This window comes from Aquila chrysaetos, chromosome 20 (assembly GCF_900496995.4).
Source record: "Aquila chrysaetos chrysaetos chromosome 20, bAquChr1.4, whole genome shotgun sequence".
Lineage (NCBI taxonomy): Eukaryota > Metazoa > Chordata > Aves > Accipitriformes > Accipitridae > Aquila > Aquila chrysaetos.
The window spans coordinates 1,836,701-1,863,847 of NC_044023.1; the positions used below are offsets into that span (position 1 = coordinate 1,836,701).

The 27,147-nt window shown below is 38.3% G+C and overlaps 1 protein-coding gene across 11 annotated transcripts in view; it reads left to right on the forward strand.

Moving 5' to 3' along the window:
* IQSEC1 (IQ motif and Sec7 domain ArfGEF 1) overlaps positions 1–27,147 on the forward strand; it is a 357,083-nt gene that overhangs the window by 75,495 nt on the left and 254,441 nt on the right. For 9 of the 11 annotated variants that reach the window (XM_041118608.1, XM_041118609.1, XM_041118610.1 and 6 more), the window contains exon 2: positions 446–475. The exons of the other annotated variants lie outside the window; for them this stretch is intronic. In XM_041118608.1, the coding sequence (XP_040974542.1) occupies positions 446–475 (30 nt within the window). The remainder of the gene's footprint in view (positions 1–445; positions 476–27,147) is intronic. 11 annotated transcript variants of the gene reach the window in all.

Consider the following 27,147-nt stretch of genomic DNA (forward strand, 5'->3'; position numbering starts at 1 on the left):
ATTCCTAAACATATTTGCCTATGACCTTTTCAGTTAGAATGAAGAAAGGCTAAAAAAAAAAAAAAAAAAGGTACAAGCTAATCTGCTTCTAGAATAATGTCAGAGGCTGGTGCTTTTCACTTGCAAATATGGAACATAAATCTTTGCTAGTGCATGTTTACAGAAGGTCTTTATTGAGGGTTCAGAGGGTGTCAGCATATATTTTAATATTGCAGTTATTGACTTCAACTGTTAACTGGTTTTTAACTTCTAATAGATTTATTCTAAACCTAAGTAGACTGGTTTCTTTTTTAACTGTCTTGTTAGTAGGGAAAGTACAACAAGCCTTAGAAAAACTAACTGAAATACAAAGGGAGAGAATGCATGAGAGTCTACCATTTTTAGACATCTGGCTTATAAATGCTGCAAGTAATTATGCCCTAAGTATTTGTGTATTACTTTACAGGTCTGAAGGTGAAAGTTCAAGAAGCATCAGGTATGTGTACATTGTATTCTTTCTGTCTTGATGTCTTTGTTCTAAGAAAATACTTTATTTAAAAAGCATAACTTTATTTAAAAAGCGTAACTTTATTTAAAAGTATTAAAGAGAATGAGATTTTTAAAAAATGCGGGTTTTATTGGTTCTAGTTGGCATGCCATTTGTATTTTCAATAAAGCATCTTCTACCTTGGGTAAGTTCAGTAATAGATAACATGACATTTCCTGAACGCTTCTATCTCCAATATGGTTTAAGACTCATATATTAGTATTGATAATTGCAAAAGGTTATTTATAGTTATTTTCCAGTGCTTTCAGTCAGAATGCATACTCAATAGTGATTTGTATGGCAAAGCTGTGAGCCAGCTGCCTGCCAGTTTCTGGAGGAAAGAAGGGAGAAGTCTGTGTACTTGTTCAGGCTTTCTTAGTAGTCTCCCCTTCTTTACTTGTGACAGCAAGAACCTTCATTGACTCATTATTACAATACTCATTATGCACTTGGAGGATTCAGATAATTTAGGAAATTTAATGTAATTATCAGATACTTTACTTTTAACTTATTTAGTATTTTATGCTTGTTACCTCAAGGGTATTTTTTTTAAAACTACCTCTTTGAAAATGTGGCTGTGTGAGTCAAACTTGTGGAGCTTGTAAAAGTGCTCTAAACAGGACTGAAAAGTTAAAATTACACACCTGAATCTGAATGTGTTCCACATTCATTAGACCATTACAATTAAGCAGATGCCTTGATTCTCAAGGAGTGTGACCGTTGATCAATAACAAGGTCCGAAATATTGGCTGTGGGTTCACCATGATACCCTGCAGCTTGTTTTGGGGATTGTCAGCACTTTGCATCTAAAGACATTGTATTTTATTTCTCATTAAAAAAAAAAAAAAAAGGCCAGGGCCTTCACTTGCAGAATTAAAAATCCAGTTCTTACCCATAGGTGTGCAGACCATCCACAAAAACATGTCAACTGCAGAAGAATAATCGATCTGATATCAGAAAACCAGAAGTCTGTAGGAAGTGATCAAAGATCCTCTGAGATGCTTTTTCCTTACAATAGAAATCAAAATCAGTATGGTATTGACCTGAGTTCAAGGCTGTGCATGGGAAGGTGGTAGCATATTTTAATATACAGCAACTGAACTGGACAAAATACAAGCTGCTCTAGTTAAGACTGTAGTAAGATGCATGTGCTTTTTATTCCTTGGTTGTTTTTTTCTAACTCCCAGTAGGGTTGCCAATATGCTGGCAAGCTGTGGAAGGACTAATCCTGATCAGCTATTGCAAACTAAAAATAAGTCCACTGATATGTGAATTTACAGAACTATAATTGAGGTCACATTTCAACCTACAATAGTCATTCTTGTTTTGACCTGCCGAGTCTCCTGTATGATTTGGTTGCTCGGGGAGGGGGGGTGGTGGAGGGTGGGGGGGTGTGTGGTATCACTGCTGCTGATTAAGAGTAGAGTTCGTCTATTAGAGACCACATTTGGAGGTATTTGAGTAGTGTATAGGCACAGCTGAAAGCCAGTTACTGGTTTGGGTGCTACCGAAAAACTAAACATTAATAGAACTCTAGCCCTTGCTTCTAGCATGCATCTTAATGAACTAGGATTATTTCATTGCAGGGGGTGGGGGTTATTTGTTTGATAGGCTAAGGGGCTGGGCTGCAAGACTGATAGAATCATGTTAGTATGTCTTGCCAGATAAATTCCACACCTTACAAGAAAGGTCTGCTCAGATTTGGGCTACCTATAGAAACTGGCCGTACTGCATGGGGCATATTTCTCCTGTGTACAGGCTTCGGGGTTGTGATGGTGAAAATCAACACCATGTGTTCTCTACAGAAACCTGCAGGCAATCAGCATGAGTCTTGGAACGCTGATATAATCTTCTGTTTTGAGGCTGTTCAGTGAATTAATTCTGTTATTCGGCATGAACGTGAGTTACTCCGAGACAGTTCCAGACTTCTATGACAGCCTAAAATTAGGCTAACAGATGAATGCAGGAGCAGGCAACTCAAGCAGAAGGCAGAGCTGTACTCCTGAAACATTCTTTCAGTCCAACTCTTCCATCCTCCCTCTTAAACTGTGTTTCTTCAGAGCAGAGGTGAAATGTCACTGAGGATGTGCTTTTATGTTTCTGCCTGCATGAAATCCTGGTCAGCTTTTGTCTTGCCTTGGGCAAAATCTCACTTAGCTCTTTATCTATGTCTAGGTAGCTTCTTTACATTGTGGTTAATTTGATTCATACTGTTTTCCTTTATTTCGGGCAAATGAAGATGAAATGTAATAATCTCAAATGAAATAATAAGGTCAGTCTAGGGGATAGTGCTTAAACTCTGAAGAGAAGAAATCATCATTCCTGTTCACAGAAATATCAGCAAAATATCAGCAAAATACCAGCAAATCAGTATGCTGACCATACTGTGCCAGCGTCTTCTGTCAAATTGTTCAGTTGAAGTCATGAAATAAAGTATAGCAAGAAGCTGCGAGCAGGTGAGAAGCCAGCAAGAAAATGCACTGTCTCAGCATTAACTGGACAGATACCATATTGAGTGAAATTAGTTAAGGGCTTATGTTTGTTGTCAATAAGCAAAAGTATCAGGATTATAGTGTTTGACTCTCACTAGCATTAGCACTTAAGATAAAAGGATCACTCCAAATAAATTCTGAGATGCAACCATTTATTTTTTACCTCTTTTCTGCCAGAAGATTGTTTTGAGATCAGATGGGTGATAGTTCGGCAGGTGTTTCTCAGTCACTGTGACAGTTTAGTGGCTTGTGACATAGAAGCAAGATCTTTCTCTCATGTTCAATGCTACCTGGGTATGAGATGAACCAGTGCAATAATTAACTTTTATCTTTGTGTGTCTAGCAGATGCAGAGAGAAACAGATCAGTCTCTCGAATTCAGTGTGGGTCAGAGCTGATACACTGGAGTGACACGGGCATTGACTTGCAGAGTAGGTCTACTCTGAACCAGAGTCATCCTTTTCTTTTCCCTCCTTACATCCTCTCAAACCTGCACCATTGTCATCCTCATTGAACTTTTTAATTCTTCTAGGAGGGTCTTTTTAGCAGTTGTCTCTGAGCAGTAAATAGAAGAATTAGGATTCAAGAGGGCAGGCAAATGCATACATCTTGTGGGGGTTTTTTGGCTGTTTTGTCCCTGTCTTTTCCTCCACCCCCAAGCTGTGATACACAGCTGGGGCTGGAAGGCCGTATGAGTCTGATGCCAAATATGCCGATGTGCCTGGGATTGGGAATCCTTGGGTTCGCTTTAGTCTCTCGCAGTTGAGTGAGTGTGATCAGACCCTTGACTGAGATGCTTGTTTTGGAATAGCTGGCTTTTTTCATACTGAAATGGAACATCCAATACAAGCGATGCCCTAGAATTTTATACTGTTCCAGAGCTGCAGAAGTTACTGCCTTGGTGGATTTGTTTTCGGTAGTTTTATAGCTTGTCATAACAATCAAAACATCTTTTGGATAAGTTTTCAAGTGCTCTGAAATGCAGTAAACACTGAGTCTGACTATGCAGAGACAAGGTTGATGCAGAAAGGCAATATGATTCTAGATAATACACTGAAACAATTAAAAATCCTCTTGATTTCTTTTTCCTTCGCTTTCTCATTGTGACAAAAAGTAATAAATTATCCCATTGTGCAAGTCCTTAAAATTCTTTCTGCTTATAATATTGTTGTACTGTAATAAGCTTGCATTGGTTTCCTTTTGGTGAATGCCATGTAATTTTCAAGCCTAGGTATTTGTTAAATCTATTAAAACTGATAAACTGCTTTGAACATTTTGCGTTCTCAGATGTAATGAACATATACACAGTGAGCTATGAAATTGTCAGTGTGATGGTACTTTTTAATTAGCTGTCTTTGTTCACATGTTTTCAGTAGAAAATGTAATTTGTTTTACAAGCAACTTTAATATTTAGTAGTATGACCTGACAGTTACAGGTGAGAATGTATATATGTAGTATAATCTATCATATCAAAGTTTGTGAGAATAGTACGTCTCAAAGTTTAGTAACTAGATGTTCCTCTTACCTCTACTATGGACCTTGTGTGTTTAATGAACACAAGGCAACCGAATAGAGGATTCAAGCAGTGCATAAGGTGCAGAGGGACTCAAAAGATCAGTAAGCATCTCTGACTAGCAAACCTCTAAAACCTGCCCAGAAACAATACCTCTAGTCTGGCTTTCCTTCTTTTCCCATTTTTATTCTTGTAAGAGATTAATAATAGTATGAACGGCTTAAAGACGTTAAGATTTAATTAACCTTTTCCCTCAGTATTCCTTTGCTGCTTTTCTGCCAGTAAAATAGGTGAGATGAATTACATTTGAGTTGGCTGTAGCTACTCCACACGACGGTTCCATGATATTCCTGGTGTAATACTTTTGCTGCCGCTGGTGCTTTGGTCAGTCGTCAGCAGCACAGAGCACCTCTCAGACCTTGTCCCAGCAGCCATCCTGTGCAAAATACGTCTTTAGTCAGACCACTGGCATTGACCTGGCCTCTTTAGGGTTTTTGTTCCTTCCCAGTTGTGTGCTTTTCAAAGGAGAAATGAAGTACAAAATGGGGTAAGCTATCGGTAACAATACTGCATAAAAGCAGGGGGTTCTTGTTGCTCCTGAACTGAGAGGTGCCAAGGCTTTTGTCAAAAAAGTGTGGTGTTCTGTGAATACCCACGTAATTTAAGAAATATGCAGAGAAAGAGGGGGGAGCCTGAAGGTTAGCTGAAGAAGAAGAAAAAAGAGGGCAGTTGAAGTACTAGCTTTGGAGAAAACATCAGCCAAATAATTTAGCTGAACCAGAAGAAAAGTCTCAGTCTGTAATTCTTCTGAGTATGTAAATAGATGGTGGACATGGAAAGTTTTGTGTCTGTTGAGGATCATGCAGAAAGGCTAATTTCTTGTAAAGGTGTACATTAGATTAAGTGGAAAAGTAATTGTCTAATTTACTTTAGAGCAGGAAAGAATTGTAGAATATCAGCCTCGTTCTGTGCTGTGTGGAGAGTGGGAGGAATGGCTGTTAAACAGACCTTGACAAACTGCAGTTACTGAGCCAGAGAGAAAGTCTAGCAGGAAGCAAAGTTTGGGGGGTTTGTTTTGTTTTACCCCAGTAAAATCTACTTTAACAGTGTGACTCAGCCTCCTTTCTGATAACCTGCAAAGTACAGGTTTGGGGGAATTAAAGACAGATAAACTTGTAAAGCTAATTTTCAAGTTCAAATCTATTGCTTTGCAATCTAAACAACCCATTGACTACATGTAAACAGGGCCTTTTCTGGCTGGTTTTAATCATTCTGTTAAGACTTTTCTACGGTTTTATAACCAGTCCTTAAAATGTGCAAAATCACCATTTGTTACTAATTTAAAAAACAACCAAAAAATTCCTCCAATAGATTTCTACATAAACGGCAGGCTGACCCTCTACAGTGGAGTGGAATATGATGACTTTCTTGATGTTAATTAAAATTAGTTTTATGACCGCGAACAGAAATAAAGTATATGGAAACAGCTTCTAGTAGCTGAGATGGTTGTGGAGTTGCCAATGGCTTTAAAATTACAAAGCTTTAATCTGAATTTCAGAATGAAAGGACAGCAATATGTTCATTAAGTTGTCAGAACTGTTTCTGTGTCATCTTTAATAGTTAACTCTACACTTATGATGCTAAAAAAAAATATTTTTTCTAAAAGTGGTATGAAACATCTACTTTTACAGAATAAATAAGTGAAAACTTAAAAAAAAAAGTGAAATAAGATTGGGACATATTCATATTTCTTCTTAAAAATCTGTCATCCTCTGTAACTTGGAATTGCGTGAGCAGTGTGCTGTAACATACCTGATTTTCCAGGAGTAGGAGATGGTATTGATATAAAAGTCTTTGTACAGAGTGCTCAAATCAGCACTCTGTTTGTGGTTTCAGGTCTTGGTCATCTCCCTTAACAATACGGGCAATTTATCCTTTTTACCACACACTGCATGCTCTCTGTGTATATACTCTTGACAAATATTTTGTAGTTGAGTGACTTCATTGGATTAAGTGCTGTCATTCCTCCCTTCGTGCTTCAGTTTCGGACTGTGAGTTACGAGCTTAGGTACCGCAGATACTCGTCTGGGTAAGCCAGGACTGCTCAGGAGGGAGATCTGACAGAGGAATCTTCTTGAAGAAGAGATGGCTGCGAGTAGAGAGTACCACAGGATTGACAGCTCGTTTCAGGGATTATGGCCCAAGTCCCAGGAATACTGTACAGGCAGAAGAGCTTCATGCTGAAATGATAACTGATAGAGGAGGGTGACAGTGAGGTGAGGTGCCCGAACCACAGTCAGTGACATAGCAACGAGTAGATTTTCTGATTTCAATCCCACTGTCTTGCCCACGAGACTTAAGCTGTATCCCCGTGTTTAACTGTGCACTTTAACCACACTTTGGGAACTTGATATTTAAAACACCAGAATGTTAAATTCTAGCTTTAGATAAAATTATAACAGTAGTGAAGGCTAGAGATGCAAGCACTAGTGTATGAGCATTCTTAAAAGGGGAGGAGTAGCTTCTGAGTAGATCTTCTTTTTAGTAACACACGTCTCTTGTTAACATCTTAGATTAAGCTATTATTAAACAACTGTAATTGTTTTTTCCAGATATTCTTGGAGCCGTTGAAAACAAATTAGCCCTATATTATCTGTTCTGAAGTCTTGTGCCAGCATTCCTGTTTATATGCAACTAGAATGTCTGTTCTGCCCTTTTGACTGCTAGAAGAGTACACGCTTATCTGTAGGAATTAATACCAGACTGGATTTATTTTGCCCCCAGACTTTTTATTGGGGTTATACCTTAGAAATTGTTTTATGAAACGATATGTGAAGGATTAGCAAAGCTTACTAAAATCAATAATTGGTAGAATCCAAAGCGCTCAGCAGATTTCTCACAAACTGTCTCTGCTAAGCTCTAGCGTTGCTTCGAACTTGTCTGTAAAAGGCTCTTCAGGCTTTGATAATCATTTAAGTTTTTAACTAGTTACAAATCTGGCAGATAATTGAAAGCTCTTTCCCAGCTGCACAGCAACCTCAGTGTTGTCTTGTAGTGTTACCTGTTTGACCACTCAGAACTTAATTTCTAATTGGGAGAGGAACTGGAAGGAAAAAAAAAATTAAAAAAGCTGGTAAAAACAATGAAGTCCACTGTCAAAGACTGTGGTAGATGTTTGGATGATAGTAAAAATAGATGAACTCTGAATTAGGCATACTAAACACCATTCACTGTTTTGCCATTGGTGAAAGTTCTATTGAAATGAATTGATAGTAAAATTAAATATATATTGCTGTGTGACAGTGCTATGTGACATGTATGGGATGTGAATGCCCTTACAATACAAAGTGAATAAATTGTGTTAATGGTGAAAGAGTTCATGATTAAACAGGAATTTTTGCTCTCTTCCTTATTGCTTCAGTAAGGCTTGTCTCTAAGAGGTGGTAAGAAGGCAACAACTTGTGTGCCAAGGAGGACAATTTTCTTAGATGTTGCTCTTTCTCTGCACAACCACGTTAACTTCAGTGGTGTGAGCTGGTGGTTGACGGCAGTCTTTCCCCATCAGCCTTGTGAGAAAAGCCACAAGTTTCTTTGACAAGGGAAACGGACAAACAGAGGTTTGGATGATGTTTGCAAGACACTTGCCAAGTTGGACGAGGAGAAGGTGATACTGCTTTGTGTATCTAGAGTTTTGCATCATTGTTTTTAGTGCACTAATATATCTGAAACTACCATGTGGCCTACACCCTCCACCCTGCTCTTCTTGGGATACTGTGAACTGTTTCATCAGAGATTTTGAGTGGTTACAGAGAGCAGAACATGGCCATATATATGCTTTAGCTGACAGCGAGTCATTGTTTGAGCTCTGTAATACGGTTTTCACAAATTTTTCACTTTGTGTTCTTTTTACTCTGAAGTGGAATGAACTCAAACTACCAAATCTTTTTCCTCAAGTGTAATTGCATTCAGTACAACAAAGTACCTTGGCAGTGTTAGTAGTGGCATTTTAGGCACTTGATTTTTGGGAAAGGGATTATGGAAAATGATTGTGAACTTGTCACGAAATGGAGTGGTTTGGATGGCTTAAAGAATCCTCTCCAATGGTATTAGTAAAAATGATTTAATAGGCATTTATCTAAAAGTGCAACTTCACAGAATTCAATGGCAAGGTTCACTCTTATTACTTAATACATGGATGGAAATGCACAAAGGAAAATCAAGTCAGAATCAAACTAAAATTATGTATACAGAGACTGAAGACGCAATAGGGTAAAAGAAACATACAAAGGAAAATCGAGTTAGAATTGATTTCTCATGATGGGAGACTGAACCTCCCGTTGAGTCACGAGGTTCAGAGGAGACCCCCTTGCTTTCTAAACTCCTGTTGGAGTCTAGGTGCAACTGGATCAACTCCTGGTCTCAGACTTGTGCAATGGTTTATATCTAAAGAGATGATGAGTATAATAGCAGCCTGAGATTCATTCACAGTCAAATAAAGTTCATGACAGTAATTTAAGTATAGATTTGAAAAGCAATATTTGTAATATACTTGCTATAGAATATTCAGGTTAATACACACATGCATAAATACATTAAGAGATATACATAAGCGAGTAAAAGAGGTATACCTGTTAAAAATTCCCCCTGAGTTCAGTGAAAATATTCACATCAAATGGTTCAGGATCTTTCTCAACAGGCGAAGGGGTTGAGCCTCAAGGAGCGGAGAGTATCAGCCCAAGTATTGTTGGCTTTCGGCAACAGACCGCCGATCTTCGCAAACTGATAAGTTTGTGAGCTCCGAGAGGCGTCCCGCTCAGAGGCAGTTGCTGGTCGCAGCCTGCTGCGGTCCAGGAGAGCTCAAAACGTCTCACTTAGTACCACCGTTCATAGGTTTGGGAGATGATTGGCTTTAGTCATCAGCAAATTACTGGAATCCCAGCTGTGCTGGTACCGTTTCGCATGAGTTACAATTCAGATAAGGAAGGCTCCAGGGCTGTCAGAGAATGACGTAAGATTCAGATATGGGATGCCCCAAGGCTGTCAGGAGAGGACTAAGATATGTCTCAAGGCTGTCAGGAGAGAACTAATTATCTCTACGCCTGTCCCCCACCTCTGCCAGGCAGCAGGAGTCCTTGGAATGGTCAGTACGACTCCCTGTCTTAGCCATGCGAGAGTTCCTGGTACGGTCAGGGGACACTTAACTGCCCAACTCACGACACTTATGCTAAGGCCTAGTGAGACTTCCCAAGTTCATAGATCATCCCAGTGAGGGGGAAGAAATGCACCACCACAGAACTGGAACTAGACCTTCAGGACTTCCTGGTGATACCGAGTGCCTTAATTTTTTTATGTAGCCAATTTGAGGCGGTTTAAAACTTTGATTTTCAAAAATGGTTGAGTGTGTGTACCTCAACAATTGGTCTAAGTGTTTCAAATTATGTATCTGACTTGCCGAGCAGAATTACTAATAGATTTAAAAAAACCCCTTGCCAGTCCAGTATTGATAGAGCGACATTTTAGTATTGAGCAGCTACAATAGTAGATGTTTTACTTGGTAAAATTTCAGAAAGTTAACAGTGTTAATGCGAGAAGCATATCCCTTATTTCATAAACCTTCTATTGTTTTTATACATCCTCTATTGGAAGAAGAAAAACACAAGAGTAATACTGTGCTTTTTTTGAGGCGGTGTAGTCACGAAGCGAGTTAACTGAGTTCTAGTTCTCGGGCAATACAGCCAAAATCATATTATTGCCTCAAAGTATAATGTGTAACTGCATGATAGTGCTAGCTAGTAGGAGGAATATGGTTGAGGGGACCTCTTTAACCTGACAGTCTTGAAAAGAAGTCCATGATTCTGTGCTTCATGTAGTAAGGTTTTATTTTTCTGGATTGCTTTTCAACATGTTGAAGAATCTTTAGGCATATCATAATGTTTCCTGACTCAAAAGTTCAGGTACTGCAAATGATTCTAAGCATCGCAGCCATGACACCATCTATGTTTTGTAGAAAAAAATGTTCTGCATGAACGAAGCTGGTCCCCTGTCCCCCCCCTTAATACTCTTTCCTTAAACTCAATTGGCAAGAAAAAACGATAGCATTGTACTGATAGGTGAATCGAAGGGAAAAGGGCTGATTTTTTTTTTTTTTTCACAATAGTTGTGTAAACACAGGCAGGTGTCTGTTTGCAATTTAATGAAATATTTGCATCAGACAATGTATTATACTAATATTTTGACTTCTGAATTACTGAGATCCCGATTTTTCTACTGAAGTAGAATCAAGTCTTGCTAAAAACTGGATACCATCCAGGTGGATAAACTAGCATATGCAAGCATTTTGTCTAAAATTATTTCCACTGGAAATAGACAGCTGTAATTTATGTAAGTTTATAAGTGCTGATTGTGCTCAATAGAATTCTCTTGACAGGCTGGCAGTTGTTGAATCTGCAATCTCGAAAAGACAAAGCTTTGTAAGTGGTTTCACATTAATTCAATGCAGCCAATTTTTATACCCAATTCTTGAAGGAGTTGTTCGTGTTAGTAAGCAGTCCTGTCGGTTACTATGTAAGATAAGGCTTGCTTAATGAGCAACATGTGTGCACAACTTAATTCAGGAAGTTGAGTGCTTGTAGTGCCACAGGATTTCTCTTTTGTGTAGATAAAGTAGTTTGAATTTCCTTCATGATTTTGCCATTCTGAGTTGCTTTTGTTCTTTTGTGTTGGAATTCACATGAAAAGCTGGCTAAATCTAAGGCATAGAATATGAGTATAAAGAAGGGAAAAACATAGAATATCTTATACTTTCTGCATGCTTCATAATGTTCTTCAGGGGCTTTGGTTAAAGTTGGTTCTGGAGCATCTGCTGAGCAGCTTGTAATTACCTGCCTGTATTCCTGTTTCTACGCCCTCACTCTAGTCAAGACAAGCAGGAGGAGTGTGCGTTTTGAGTAGAATTTAGCACATCTCTTAGCTGTTTGGTGGGGCAATGAGAATCACCTCTAAATGAGCTAGTGTTTTAGTGAGGCGAAGGCATCCAGCTATGCAGCTTATAGTAAAGGAAGTCACTTTCTGCCTTCTCTTTAAATCTGCTTTTCAGAAGAACGTAGAATGTGTGTACCCTTGAATCACAAAGCTTTCCCTGGTCTGCGCTGTAGGCTGAGATGTGCACTTCTTCAGTTGCACGTACAACCGGCTGAGGGATTTCATTTTTAGAAAACAGAATTGTTGCACAGTGAGTCCAACAGAACCACTTCTACTATAGCTGTTGTACAAGTTCCAGAGGAGGACAGGGTATGATCTGAAGTAGGCTTATCGTATGAATTTAAACTAGTTTTGGGGTTGGGGTTTTTTTTGTTTTTTGTTTTTTGTTTTAATGGAGATGTGATTGTATTCATGTAGGCCTGTGAGGACAGGAATAAAATCTGACTTTAGGAACGGAATTAACTGGCATACTTTTCTTTCCAGAACACTGAAAATCATCTACACTAACTATTGGAAATCCACGTGTATGTGCAAACCGATAGGATCATGAGTAGAAGACAATGAGTTCTGTTAATGATTTTATGCACTGGTGGAAAAAATCTCTGCTTTCTTGCACGTAATCTGTTTCTTTCAGACGAATTAATGTATTAGATATTTACAGATAGGACTTTAAGCCAAAAGTACCTTTGGTTCAGATGCAATGCAGCAATTTTTATGTAGTAGTCTGCACATTGACAACTTAAAATCAAATAAAAGAGAGAACCTTCATACTTTTTCTTTCTAATCTCATTGCTTTACGCAAGTAGTCATGGTTAGACTAATTCTTCCCAACAGGAAAATGTGCAGCAAAAAATAGATCTGTAAAAACCTACTGATAACTTTAAAGGCCCTTTTTTCCTTTTTGCTTCTTTAATCTGTATTCTAGGTAGTTTTATGCCTCAGTGTAATTCAAGAATGATCCTTGGTCTAGGAATTAACCATGATTTAGATATCTGGTTCCTCATCTGAGCTGTTTTAATGATGCGTTTGGAAGTATTCCAGTAAGTGCAATTGCAAGTAAATGGAAGATGAAGTAAGCAAACTATGTACTGGGGAAACTGAGAACAGAATAGTATGTTAATAAAAACATAAAAGAATGTTTTAGGTTATCACAGTACAGAAGAAAAATGAATTTCCTAAAATACACATTATAAATAATTGGAATCAAGACTAAAGCTTCAGTTGTGATGCCACTGCTTCCTAGGAACTATGATAAGTAAGTTGGAATGGTTGACAATGTGTGTTTATGGCTGAGGTGGTGATTGTTGGTTGTTTTTTTCCTGCAGTTCTCGCTCTGCTTTCTGGAGGAAGAGAATAGTCAATTTTTGTGGTGATTTTACAGAGCTCTCCATAGCTTTCTCCCTATTCAGAGAGTTCTCAGAGGCTCCGAACTTGTGGTGGCAGTGCACTCCCATTTAGAGGCATGGAAAAGACACCACTAACAGAGTTCCCTGGCAAAAAACTGCCGTGGATGTTCTTGCACTAATACTGCCCATGAAACTTAAATAAAAAATTTGCTTGTGTTAGGTAGACGGAGGAGTAGAAGGGGAACAGGAGGCACAGATGCCAGTGGAGGTCAGGAAGTGCTGCCTGTGGGGTTACCGTCCTCACGGCCACGCTCGAGTCCTTAAACCCCGCAGGCAGGGACTCCTGCTTGCTTTGGAAAGGAGGAAACCGTTTCTTACAGTTTTTTATAAACTGCTCTGAACTGCTGGGCAAAAGGAGACTTGGGCTCTGTGAGTATGTGATACCTTTGGATTAGTTATAATGAAGACTGCTCGAATGACCGGTCACTCACATCACCAGTACCTTAATTTGTGTTTTACTGAAATGTAACCAGCTTTACCATTACAAAATCTATTTTCCCTGTGGTAGGAGAAGTGTCAATAGTTCGAACCTGTGCATTGTATATATTAAAAGCTACTATGTCAGCCTCTTGGCTACCTTTGGAAAGTACTTTCAGAGTTGATATATGGGATACACAAGATGAATGTGAAGAGATTTTGTCCGTTGTCTGACATGGACAATAATGAGAAAGGATTAGGTGTCTAGTTTGTTGTGTGCCATTACAGTCCGAACAAAAGCTGTGTGTGAATTTGACTGTGCCACCTTTTGAGCAGCTAAATGTTGTTATGGGAAGCAAGTTATAGAGAGTGGGTATTTCCAGCATGTCCTGTAGAGAAAAACTTGCTGATTTTGAATAAATAGTAATATTTAGTTAATAAATATGTGAAAACTTTATTCCAAAATCTACTTAGAATTTTTCAATATTATTTGGCTTTAAAAGTGAAAGGAAACTTTTAAGCAAGATCAAGACTGATTTTTATGTACTTAAGGTTTGGGGTTTTTTTTTTCCTCTACAAACACAACAATGTGGCTACCTGCACAAGACTGTAATGAGAGACCAAGAAAGGTCAGCATTGTATCACTCCCTTTTCTAATTTGTAGGGTAAAGAGACAAGGACATCCTTTTCTAAGTTTGTGGGGTTTGGGTTGGGTTTTTTAGTGACTTTGATTTTCCTTTTTTTATACTTTGATAAATCTTCAAATTTCCTCACGCTGTGTTGCTGCATGAACGTTCCCCATTTGCTAGGGTGGAGGGGAGAGGTTTCTGCAATGGAATATGGGAATTTTAAGTTGCCATTAGAGATCTCTGAGATGTTTCCTAATACTGGAAAGCACATATCTAGAAAGAGAATCCATGTAGCTATATCAGGCGTATAAGCAAATTGTGCCTCTGGCCATAGGTTTCCCAGTCCAAGTTGCAGTAGCCGTTAAGAAGAGATGTCTTAGACTAACGTGCTCATACAGGGGAGCATAAGACTTTTAACTGGAAGAGAGAAGGAAAAAAAAATCATTTACATATGTAATTGATGATTTCAACCTATTGTGCCCAGCATAACAGGGTATAAGGTATCGTGGCCAGTTGACTTTATTACTATGTATTTAATGTTTCAGCTCAATTTTAAATCTCTCTATCTCTCCTGGAGCATATTCTTGTACTGTTTGAAATCAAGATCACAAAGAATGAAAATGTTTATGTAGTCAATGGGATTCTAATTAGCCAAGTGTTAGTGATGGGGGATTTTTATGGTTTTTAATTTAAATGAGCTGTGAACAAACTTGGGGGAAAAAAAAATTCTATAGGCATCTTATGATGAAGGGCAGAAAGGACAAATGTTTCTATGGTCTAAGTAATAAAACAATAGACACAAACTTTTACCTTGCTGAATAGCAAAGAAAAAACAGTAGAGTAATTTTTTAAAAATTCAGAATGTAGTGAACTTCTTAAGCATCAGTGGAGAATTCCTTTCTTCTCGCAACTACAGACTGCATGTGAAATGATACCTTAGCTGTAATTTCCTCCAAATAATGGGTTTCCTGCAGGAAAGAGAATAGCAGAAAAGGACAAAGGGCCTTAGCAGTGATGCGCCCACTCCGTCTTTTTTAATCTATTGCGTGTGTGGTATGCACTTGGAGGCAGACTTGTGAACTGATGAACAAAAATGTTTTTAGAAAAGCATAGTATGCTGAGCTTGGATGGATAGTGGAGTGTAAGCATAGATATCCTTGTGCTCTACAATGTGGGAAGTAGAGGCCAAGGACTTCTTGGACTTTTGTGGATGTATTACTTGTTTCTTTAGTGTCCAGTCCTAACGCTTATCTTGAGGTTGCTGTGGCCACCGATATCATACAGAAGCAGGAGCATGAGAACAAGATACATCACTAGAATTGATAATTGTAGCAACCAAATGTTGTATCACACGATTTCAAATTATACTTGTGTTGGTCTAACTTCTGTTGTAAATGAAGCTGTAGATTTTGCCTTCTTTTGAAAGATGAACAAAACACAGTAAGAAAGCCTTTCATGCATACTTCTTGTTATTAAAGCATAGTGAAGAGGCTGTAAAGGTTTCTGTGACTTTTTTTTAGTAGAAATTACTAACTGAAAGCTTTAACCTTTTGTGCCTCCTTGCTTTGCCCTATCATTACCTGTCCTCTGTTGGGGTTAAGAGGAGAAAGTAAAGCACTTTAACTTGTCTCCGTAATGGATGCCCTCACTTGCCGAAATCCCATATTGATTCCACAGTCTTAACTGCTGAACATATCTGTAAATACCTGCCAGCTAGTCTTGCCTAATTTCTGCCATCAATTTGGCCTCATTAACTTCTTGTTGATTAAATCAAGCACGTTACTTGGGATACCCCTGTAATTTATTTATAGTAGTTAACTTTATCAGGGGAATAAGATTCCTCCTCTGAATTTTAACGCAAGAAACAGTATCTCTATACAAAAATAGAGTTTGGAGCCAAAATTAATACAGCTGCACTAAATACTACATACATTTACTGTATGACAAATAGAAAAAGTCTTTTGAAGATAATGTTAACTAACTTGCTCCTGGTTTTAGTCAAGTTTTATTCTAATCTGTGTTGTTTATGGTGCAAAAGTGATGAGTCATATACTGAAGGACTGTGTTTTGAAGTGTTCTGAGAGGGCACTTAGAGAATGTTCTCTGGGTATTTTCAGTCTTCCATGTGCTTTTGTTTATTATACAGTCAAACTTAATTTGATGTTCAGAACTTTAGAAGTGGTAAACACTGGAGCATATCACTCATGTTGAAATGAACCTTGAACTCAAATCAGTTGAATCCTTTCTTTCTAGATACTGTAAACCATTCATATGCATGAATTAAGATGACTTACCATTATTCAGTTTTGGGAAAAAAAAGTCCCTTTGTGCTCAAGCAAATATCAAAACTCCAGCAAGAATTCATTTAAATTGCTAGCCTTCTAATGACCCTCTCACCTCTGATGCATAAATTGAGGAATGTTTCCACTCTGCTATGAAGATGAGGATTTTAGCTTGCACCTTGTCATTTAATATGTGCTCAGAATATGTTAAGGTAGGCTTGGCTTGCCTGAGATGTCACAGCTCTTTATTTTTTTCATAATCTTTTTCTGCTGCCTTTGGTTTTGAAATGAACTGCTTTGAAATGCACTGCTGTAAGTAACCTCCTGACCAACGTGGGTCTTTGCAAAAATGACAACAGAATTCTCAAACACAGCTACGGAGGACTAAATGCTACCAAGATAACATTACCAAGATATTTGAGCATTACTTTGATTGTGCACTTTATCTGTTGTAAATGAGTATTTGATTTACAAGTACTGGGTCTACTGTGGCTATGAACTACTATGTTATTTGTAATCCTGTGGCACTAAAATGTGCTGCAATTCCTGAAGTAATTGTGAATTAATTGACATTGCTGCTCTGCATACAGCAGATGTAATCTGGTTCATTAGAGCATGCTTTCCACAGCATCCTTCAGAATTTAGGTATCAGGATCATTTAACAGCCCTACTTAAAGACCTTGAAGAAACACATAATACCTGGAAAAAGGTGTCGTCATTGAGTAATGTGCACACTGTAAGGGAAAGAAATACAGTGTGTATTGCTTTGGGATGCTGAAGAGAAACTAGTCAAACAGCACTCACTTGCTTAAAAACGATAGCATAAATAGGCCTGCCTTTAAACTCTAAAGCAATCTGTACCTGCTTTTTGAGATTAATCTTTCTTTGAAACTCAAAGCAAAAGTCACTTTCCTAAATCTGGATTCTTAAGAAATAGTTGGCTTTAGTTCTGATAGTTTTTCTGGACCATCTTAGGAAGTAGTATGGCTCTCCTGTAAGGCTCGGTGTAGTGAGCAGTTCATATAAGAAAGAACTTATTCAGACCAAAACCAGAGCTACTAAATGAACCAACAGTTGGTAGCTACTTGGTCTTTTGTTGTAGCTATCTGCTTTTTTTTTTATGAAAAAAGAAATGTGAGGAAGCTGAACAAACAAACCAAGGATGTTTGTGGTTAATTGATGGAATTTGTAAATATGACTGAGTTGTCCATGAACCGGTTGCCAGCTTTTTTCATTACTCTTGCATTCTATTTGGAAAAACAAAGAATGGTCTGCTTAAGTATTTTGGCTGAATCCAAAGAGGACTCTCAAATGCCAAGGCTAAGTGACTGAACACCAGTAATTTCTGACTTCGCTACTTGGTTAAATTGCTTTATAATCCTTGTTCCGTGGGGCTGGAGGAGTTCTTCCTGGACATGCTCATGAACTCATTAACATGGAGGAGGTCTGAAGGGGTTATGCCGCTGCCATAATTTCAGAGCCCGGAACTTCTGCTGGATTACATTGTAAAAGCAAAAAGTAGAGCGATCATTTAAGGGAGACCAAAGGTAGTATCCTGCTTCCTGATTTGCCATTGCGATTTGACTAAAACCTCTGGTGTCTGCCACTATGCCCAGATTCTGTCTAGCAGATTTTACCAGAGTAAGACTGATGCTCTGAATAGCTCTGTCCCTGGAAGGGCTTGCTGTTTGTGTGCCGTACGGTGATGACAAAGTGGTCTACAGGGAGGGAGTTGCTCTTTGCTCAGTCCATTATTTAAACAGCTGATTCTGTCTCAGATGTAGCTCCAGCTCTAACGTGATCAGAATCACTTCTATCTCTTCTTGCCCTTGCTGTATAAGACCCCTATTTTATGGCAATCCATTCTCTTTCTATAAAGACTGAGCATATGGGAGATAGTTCTTTCAGTTCTTTGCTTCAGCAGGTGAGTCATTTCTCAACGCTTCAGGGTAGCGAATGCACCTGCTTTCTTGTGATATAATCCTTGCAATGCCTAAACAATATTAATGGAAGTATGTGCCATTTAAATCTGTTTCTCTAGCGGCAGTCTTGTTGAGAAGAAATGATGTACAAATTTTTGGAAGTCTGGGTTTTCATAAGAAGAAAGCAGTGCTATTTTGATAGCATAAAACAGAAGGGCTACGCGTTCTCAGCATCTGCGCTTTGTCTCTGTAGTGCTGCGTCATTATTTTAAGGGGTTTGCATAATCATGGCTTATGTCCCTGTTCTCTCCTAGGATACACTTGGTAATAACTACAAGTTTTCCTAAAAAATCCTAAAGTAAATCACAATAACATTAAGTTTTCCTCTATAGAATATATGGCTTCTACTCCTTGAAGACCAAACCCTTTGGTCTTGTGGAACTACATTCCAATAATATATATGTTCTGAGATAACATAATATACTATGTTGGTCTGAGTGTTAAATATTCAGGGTTTAAACTGAATTGAAAAAAAAATTTGAATTTGTGTATGTAGGTATATAAGAGTGCAGATTCAAAACAGCCTGTGAGAAACAGTCATATTCTATAACAATATTAAATATATGTAATGACTTAAGTATTTAAAGGACTCCAAAAAGTCTTTGAGAGTGCTTAAGGCATTGAAATATTACTCCATGTATCTTAATCACACTGAAAACAATAGTCTTTTAATTTCCTGTTTCAGCTCCATACTAGATGCTAACATTCGTATGTGTTTGTTGGTGGAATTGTGTAGACAAAAGAAGTGGGTGCTTAATATATTTTCCTTTCTTTTTTATTTGACTTAATTGTGTAGTAAAAGCAGTGTGAACACATGCTAAGCAAGGAAAGCTGAAGAAGCCAGAGGTAAAGTTCAAGGATAACTCCTCACTTCAACCCACTGTATCTACATTTTAGGGAGATCTGGGAGGTTATTGAATGGACAGACTTACAGACTTAATGTAAGAGGTGCAGCACTATCCTCCTACCCTTCATCCTGTTGTGAGTTCTTGAATGCATATCTTTTCTGTACATGTGTTTACATTTAAAGTGCTAATGAGTCTTGAACACTGTTCTCAGACCATGCTCAGTGAGCAGTTTTTTATCTTATGCCTTGCTACTAAGAGTGACCCCAGTTCTAACTCGGACCGTTGAAACTATAGCATAAAAAAAACAAACCCCAAAAACCCCACCCCATTGTGTAACATTGGGTAGTATGAACTTCCTCGTTTATAAAAAAAAAAAACGTAGGGAGATTCTTCCACACTTACTCTACAAATATGAATAGCAGCTGGCCTTTCATTCCTCTGCTAACATTGTACATCTTTCACCATTCATGCCTGACCTAAGTCATTACCAGTCTGAAGCTTTTACGGAGGTCTTTTAATGTGGTTCAGTAATGAACATTTTAATAATAACTTTGAGGACAAAAATCCTGCTGCTGTTTCTTAGCCAAAATAGGGCAATACTAAAGGTTAGGATTCTAAGAGAATCATAAAAGCTGATTTTTTTAAATTTTGGGGTTTTTTTTTTTTTTTTTTTGGCGCTTAGCTAGCAGCAAAATTGATAACTGCTCCCTGAAAGGATGTAGGAAGTTATTAGGCAATGGATAATTAACAACAGAAAAAGGATGGAAAGGTACAGTAAGACTTTTATGCAAACAAAAGAACTACTAGTTCTTTATTCAAAAAGGATGATATGATTCTTAAAGCTTGTCTGTTCTCAGTTCGTTACAAGCGAAAAGTATTAGCTAATACAATGATGCAAGTAGAAAGAGCAAGTGCTCTTAACTAAACCTGCAAAAGAGGAGTTTTCATTTCTGTTCTGACTTCCACAGGGTGAAACCTAGGCTTCTGCTTTGTCATACTTTCTCCTAACAGTAGTGAGAAGTAACATATGATGAGCAGGGAATTTCCTCTTAAATTTAAGAGCTAAGCAAATGGACAGTCTGCACTGATCTCCGTGGGCTGTTTCTAGGTAAACTCATCCTTCCTTCTATAAATTCTCCAGGTGACGTTAGATGTCTGGCCTGAGCGTCTTCCTGTTTTCCTGTGTCATAGGAGTGGCAAATGAACTATCCTGCCTGTATGATGGAGGATACAGACAAACATCTGCCAAAGCTGCATGAATTTCATGCAGCTGTAAATAATTCTCATTAGAAAACATAAGCTTGTTGTTTATACTCATTTTTGGGGGAACCTAAGATACTAGTTTTCAAAATTAAACAATTGAGTTGTAGCTATTACCTTCCAATTGCTTCGCAGCAGATGGAGCTGACGCACAATGCCTTTCTACATTAAAACTTAATGTGCACTTAACAGATTCTTAAATGAACTGGTGGTAAAAATCCAGATTAAAATTGGTATTTTGAAAGGTGGTGTAGTGTGGATTTGCTTTTTGGAAGACCAGGAAATGAAAGCAAGAATGTTTGAATGGTTAAGCATTTTTGTAGGGGGAACTTATATGTAGGTTTCCAGGTTTAGACTATTTCTTTAAAGTGGTGTTGTACCACTGTATTCATTACTTTTAATTTTAATTAAAAAAAAAAAAAAAACTCTAACAATGTACTTGGGATAATCCCTTGCTATCAAAACCAAAGTATCTTGAAGAGGCTCTGACTTGGTTTTGGCAGTCAGGGATGAACTGACAGTGTGTGAAGATTGAAGGTGATTTTTAGGACAGTGATTTTGAAACAATAGGTGTTTGTAGTCCTCCCCCCTGCCAAGTGTAATTGCTTCAAAGCAACAGAATTGCATATAATCTGAAGACATTTTTCCATATCCTCTGAGCTTTGGTAGGTAAGACAGGGTGCTGTTGCAAATCTAGGACAAAAAAGAGGTGGCAAAGCAGTGTTAAGGACAGGGATACAAGCTGTTCCACACCTTCAGTAGAACAGGAACAGGAGCAAGAATTCCAACATTCTTTCCAATTTATTTCCTCTTTGTCCCTGAACTCATAGGTGAATCCAAACAGGAGGCTATTAATGAATTGAAGATTAGTTCTGCTGTGGAGTACTAGGACTATCCTGTTCTAGGGTCCTGTGCTGCAAAATGCCTATGATTCAGCTGAGGTTTGATTGATCACTTGGTTAAATTAAATGATTAAATTAAGGCTAGAGTAAGCAGAAAAGCTGATTGGACGAAATGGAAGATACTGTGAATTATGAAGAAAAGGTGAACACTGATTTTTTGTGTGTGGGGGCGCTATGAACGAATAAAAATTTAGAACTCTGTATCCAGATTAGGTATTTTTCCAAGTATTAGTACAATTAGAGGATAACACATGATATTAGCATTTTATTACCTTGATATCTATAGTAATGAAAGATACCTATACTTAACATAAGGAATAAGTAGAGCATGAAATAGAATGAGGTGCCCATGGCGAGAAGTTAGAAAAGCTTTTAGAAGGCGGCAAACTTACGGAAAATGGTAAACTTGGCATTGATAGATCTTGGCCAACCAGATGCCATCAAGTAATTTCCACATCAGCTTGATCACACTGAATACCACAGAATAAATTTTGGTGAGCTAGTTTTAAACGAAGCTTACCAAATTTTAACTAGGAATTTTTTACTAGGATTCCTGAAAACTTCCCCCGTGCTTACAAAGTTGCTAGTATAAATGCACCACAAGCGTGAATTGGGAATAAGTAAACTTCCTCGCTTATTTAAATAAGGTAAGGACGCCGTTCTTGAAGCACCGTAGCTCGGAACAGAGCCGGCAGTCGCCCGTCTCCGTTGCAGCGCAGTAGACTTCTGCGCGTAGACTAACCCCCACCACTCCTGCCTGCCCCGGGTTTGCCGCGGCTTTCCCTCTCCGCTTTCCCACGGCTTTCCCTCTCCGCTTTCCCACGGCTTCTCTTCCGTCCGTCCGCAGAGATGCTTTTGGCACCTCGCGGGACCGGTGGCTCCGGGCAGAGACGGCGCGGAGGGACGGCGAGGTCCTGGGACCCAGTTCTGGGAACGTAAATGGCCCTAACGCTGCGCCAGGGCTGGGGGGTGTTGGAGGCTAACCGGGTGTGAGCAGGGGGAGAGGGAAAGGGGGGCTAAACCCATCGGGTTTTTGGGGGAGACCTGCGACCTAACGGAGCAGCGGTTCAACTACAGTCTCTTCTTTGAGTCTCTCCCGCAGAATTTGACTAGGAGCCAATCAGTTGCAAACAGTAATTAAAAAGAAGCGACAGTGACTTCAAATAGCTTCCCAAGTGCCATTTTCTGTACAAAATAATGACAAATACCTTGAGATAAGAGAAGGCTTAGTGCATTTTAATATCTTTATAATGAATAAATCATCTCCTTTGTAAGGTTAATGAAAGCAGAATGATGTGAAAAATGAAAATGTGGTTGCTATTTGGGAATTCCTTTCTAAAATGTGTCCCTCTACAGTCTTGACCAAATAATCTCAGGGGAACTGTGGTGTGAATTTATGATGTTTAATGCATCTAGCAATCTCACGACCTAATAAAAGCGGTCTGTCTCCAAATATTTACTAAACTGCCTCCTAAGTCATATTTGCATATCTAGACTTCTCATTACATGACTGTTGGTCTGCAGTGTCATAAATACTGAAAAATAGCATGTAATTAAGAATCTTTTCTATTAGTAAGACTTGTCATTGAAATAAGGGCAAGTATTCCAAACACAGAGCAAAAATCTGCTTTTGTAGACACTTTTGTCTGTTATGCTGACACTAAGTGGGTATTTTGATATGTCAAGTGACAAGATAAACACAGCACAGTTTGCTATTGCTGCTTTTTATAGTTTCATAATGGATGTTCTTCTCTCTTAAAATGGCACTATGCAGCAAAAATTCATTCATTGCAACTTCTTCATTTAGTTTAAACTGGCACATAAACAGCTTAAAAAATTGTCTAACCCATTTAGAGGTTAAAAAAACCAGCCAGAGTTTATTTCTTTGAAGTACCTTATTTCTTTCTAGCCTTCCTTTTCCTGATTGCTTGCTAGATGTAAACAGAAGTAAAAATTAAGCATCTTCCAAGTGGCTGTAGCGCTGCAGTCCCCGGCTCAGGTCGCCATCGCTGTACACGCAAGCCACAGGCAGCACTGGGTGTCCGCGTTCACGCGACAACCAGAAGGGACGTGGTGTACGCCTGCCAAACAGAGGGAATGGCAGTGATTTTCTTAGGGACCTTACAAACCCAAACCCCAGGATTATCATATAAATACCTGGAAGTCTACAGTTTTAGCTGGAAAATGGTTAAATATACGTAATATGCATATGTTGTTGTCTTACAGAATTGCAGTAGCTTTTTATAACACTTTCCTTCCAACCCCATTTGCTGGATCTTGGCTAGAAGCTTCTTGTCCCTTTTCAGTTGGAGCGTGCTGCACTTCCTCTGATTAGTTGTAAGATGTCATCTGGGTATACAGGCTGAAAATCTTATGTGACTGGTTCTCTCTCCATTTGAAACGGTCTTGATTTTTCTGATGGTTTGTTATTAAAAATTACCCTGCCACCCGAGCTGTGTCAGAAGTCCATCATGTTCTTGGGAGAGAGTTTTGTTAATTAGGTTTTATTATGTTTCGCTCTTTAAGACTCTTAACTTTAAAAATACTTTTGGCTGCTTACTGTAAATTCTCGTTGAATGTATGTGACCATAGTTACCTTGGATTGTTTATTCTGAAACATAGCCATGCTTTTTGAGGTATAGCAGAATGATTTATCAGGGGTATTTTTTTAATTTTAGTTTATTTTGAGAAATAAGCTGGAGTACAATGTAAGCCCACTTTCTTCTGTGACTTGGCTTAAGTTCATGTGTTAATATTGCTTTAAGGGTTTTAGAAACCTGTCTCAGAGGTCTGCGAGTTGAGCGCTACTGGCAGATCAAAGATCTTTCCTGTCTACTGCCTGATTTACTGATGTTCTTAATGCTGGAGATGCTACTTTTCTATCTCTTTCCCATGCCTTCAGTGTCGCTTTTGTTAAGGGAGCAATTTACTTTGTGTGTCTTCAGTGCCTGATCACTAATTGGCATTTCAAAGAGCTGTCATAATACATGTAATGGCAACTCAGATCGACTTTCCTAATTATATTAAAATACCTGCAAAAATTAATGCAGTCTCCGTCAGCATGCCAATTCACATTTTTAAAAATGCTACTTGAAAAGAGGCTCATCCTGGCTTATAAAGTGCCTGTATTAAACTGCTGAGGGGTAATCATGGCTTTAAGAGTTAATTCTGATTTTGAACTAATGTCCTATATTGGTTATCTCCTTTTGCTGTGGATGGACCTTCCAGGGCATGATAAACTATGGCAAGGGAGGATTTTCAGCAAGTTCTGCGATGGGCACAGATGGGGGGCAGGGAATTTCACTTTATTCTTTTTCTGAGGGGTATGTTGTTTGAATAAAAGTGGTTTTTTCCCCATTTAAGGTTGTGGGATTTCTGCAACTTAGATGAATGAAATATGATTGCTCTAAGCTTTTTGTTATTTGTTGGCATATTTATGACACTGGCTGATTGCCTGTGTTGCAGCTTGCCATGCAATTGGTTTATGCAAAGAAAAAAATAGAAACAAATTCCCAATAAATAGAACTGAAGGTATCTTTAGAAACTTACTGCTCGCAGACCCTGATCAAATAACACACACCATGTTCTTCCGATGAATAATGAAACAATGCTGGCTCTCCATGTTATGGGAAGAGGGGGCCTATCCAAACACTTGAATCTGTGCCTGGTTCTGCATACTTCATTTTATGTCAAAGTTACTAATTAATAACAACAAATTATGAAGCTGGCAGTCATGAGATATTGAAGATTTAGAACAAATATTAACCGCTTAATGTTCAGAAGCTGTAAAATATACGTTGCTTGTTGATGAACTATTTTCTGAAGCAGAAAGCTGCATTTAAGATGTTTGCAAATCATTTTAAACAAAAAGAGCTCGCTTGTTCTGATTTTTCACTAACTGAGAAATCCTTGTTGTGGAAGGGCTTTTGCAGACCTCTGCGGGGTCAGTTCTGGAAAACCTGCATAAATATGTATACTGCCAGGAACTGGAGCCGGGGGGCTGTTTGGTCCTGGAAGCAGCTCTAGGAGTCGACATATCCCAGAGAAAATTTCCATTTGTAGTGCTTGTAGTGCTTACTAAATCGCAGTTCTCTAGCGTAAGTACATAGCAATGGTTTTAGTTAATAAGGACTTGTTTGTGAATAATTTCTCCTTATCTCAAAATCTCAAAAATCTATTAAGTCGGCAAGACTGATGCTGCTAGTTAGTGTCCTCTCACATAACTGGCTTTGGGAAGGGCAAACATATTTATACCTGCTTTGGTAAAATCCCTACTTAAATGTAACATGTGTAAGCTACTGCTTGTAAAAAGAGTGTTCTGCTGCTTTGAAAAATGCGTTCTAAAAATGTCAGAACAGAGTATTTCCTAATTTGAAATGCCGAATAGGTGGTGGAAGGCATCAACACCAAAGTTGAAATACGTTAAATGGATTTTTAGTGTCATTTTGTACCAGTGCTGTACTACGCATTACCCATTACTTTGTTCCATTTTCTGAAAAGTAGAGTGAATTACTCCTGTAGCCACGGGAGGCGGGTTAAACCAGATGTCTGCTGTAACAAGACGTCAGGTGGCTGATGCATGGGTGACAGCATTTAGAAACAGTCTTGGTGTTCTGTCCTGCACAAATCAGAGGATCGGATCGTTTCAGTGCTTTAGGTAGCTGCTGAACATACTAAGTTACTTACAGAACTGGATGTATAATATGAGGTTTTTATTTCAACTTATGTAAGTCACCTAATCTGTCTTAAGTTCTTTTTTCTTGAAGATTCAACTGACGGGAATATTGGTGGGTTTTTTTTTTTTTTTTTTGAGCAACATTTATTGTATTTTTTTCCCAAGAAATCATGTTCATGATACTGAAGCTGAGTAACCTGCATGAAATGCACAAAAGTTACTGTGCTTTATGTAAAAAATACAATAGAAAGCCAATAGTAATGAGGAACGGCTAGTAAACAGTAGAATGAAAATTTAACATCTTAATGTTATCAGTTTCATTATTAATAAATTAATATTATTAATAATGTTTTAAATTACATCTGGAGATCCTATTTTCGAAGTGAAGGAACAGCTATAATTCCATAGGAAAAGCCATCTGAAATGGATTTACTGTAGTTTTAATAAATTAGATTAAGAAAATGCAAGTATGCCAGAAATTATGCAAGAAAACTAATATGTAACAGTCAAATGTCTTCAATAATGTTTCCATTTTCTGTGTAGCTTTTGTTTAAATCATATTTTTAAGCAATAGAAATTGATCTCCAGTGTAAACACTTCTGACATGGTTTGCATGAATCTTTCCACAGTGTCTAACAGCACTAAATGTGGCCAACGCCAGAAACTTCAATATATTTAAGAAATAACCTTAGAAGTCATTTTCTTCCTAACATGGATGCAGTTTCCAGTTGTCCTCCATGGAGCTATATTCACAGGCTACTGTCAGTTGAAATTTCCTTTCCTTCCAGTAAATACAAGAAAATCAGTCTTGCCCTTAGTGAGGGTGTCCTTTGTTTACTTTTTTTTTTTTTAACCTATTTAGGTGAGTTCAGGTGGTTCTTAGGTGGCAGCTACCTGTCTTTTGGGGAAAGGATTGTGTTTACAGTGAACAGTAAATGCATTTAGAGACCAAAATGTCAACTGTGAAAACAGTAGGCATGGGGATCCTGGATAGCTGAGCTCTTGGGAGGGTGTATAGGGATCAAGAAAAAGGCAAATGCAATGGCGATGAGGCAGGAGAAGTACCGGAAAGAGTAAGAAATAAAGGAAGGAAGGGAAAGGTAACTTTTAGTAATGATATTCACATTTGGTTTTGTTTTGACTTAGCTGTGGATGTGACTGACTACATGCAAACTTAAGATAGCCCTTGTCCCTCAAAGCTCCAAAACAACAAATACTGAGAAATTAATTTGTT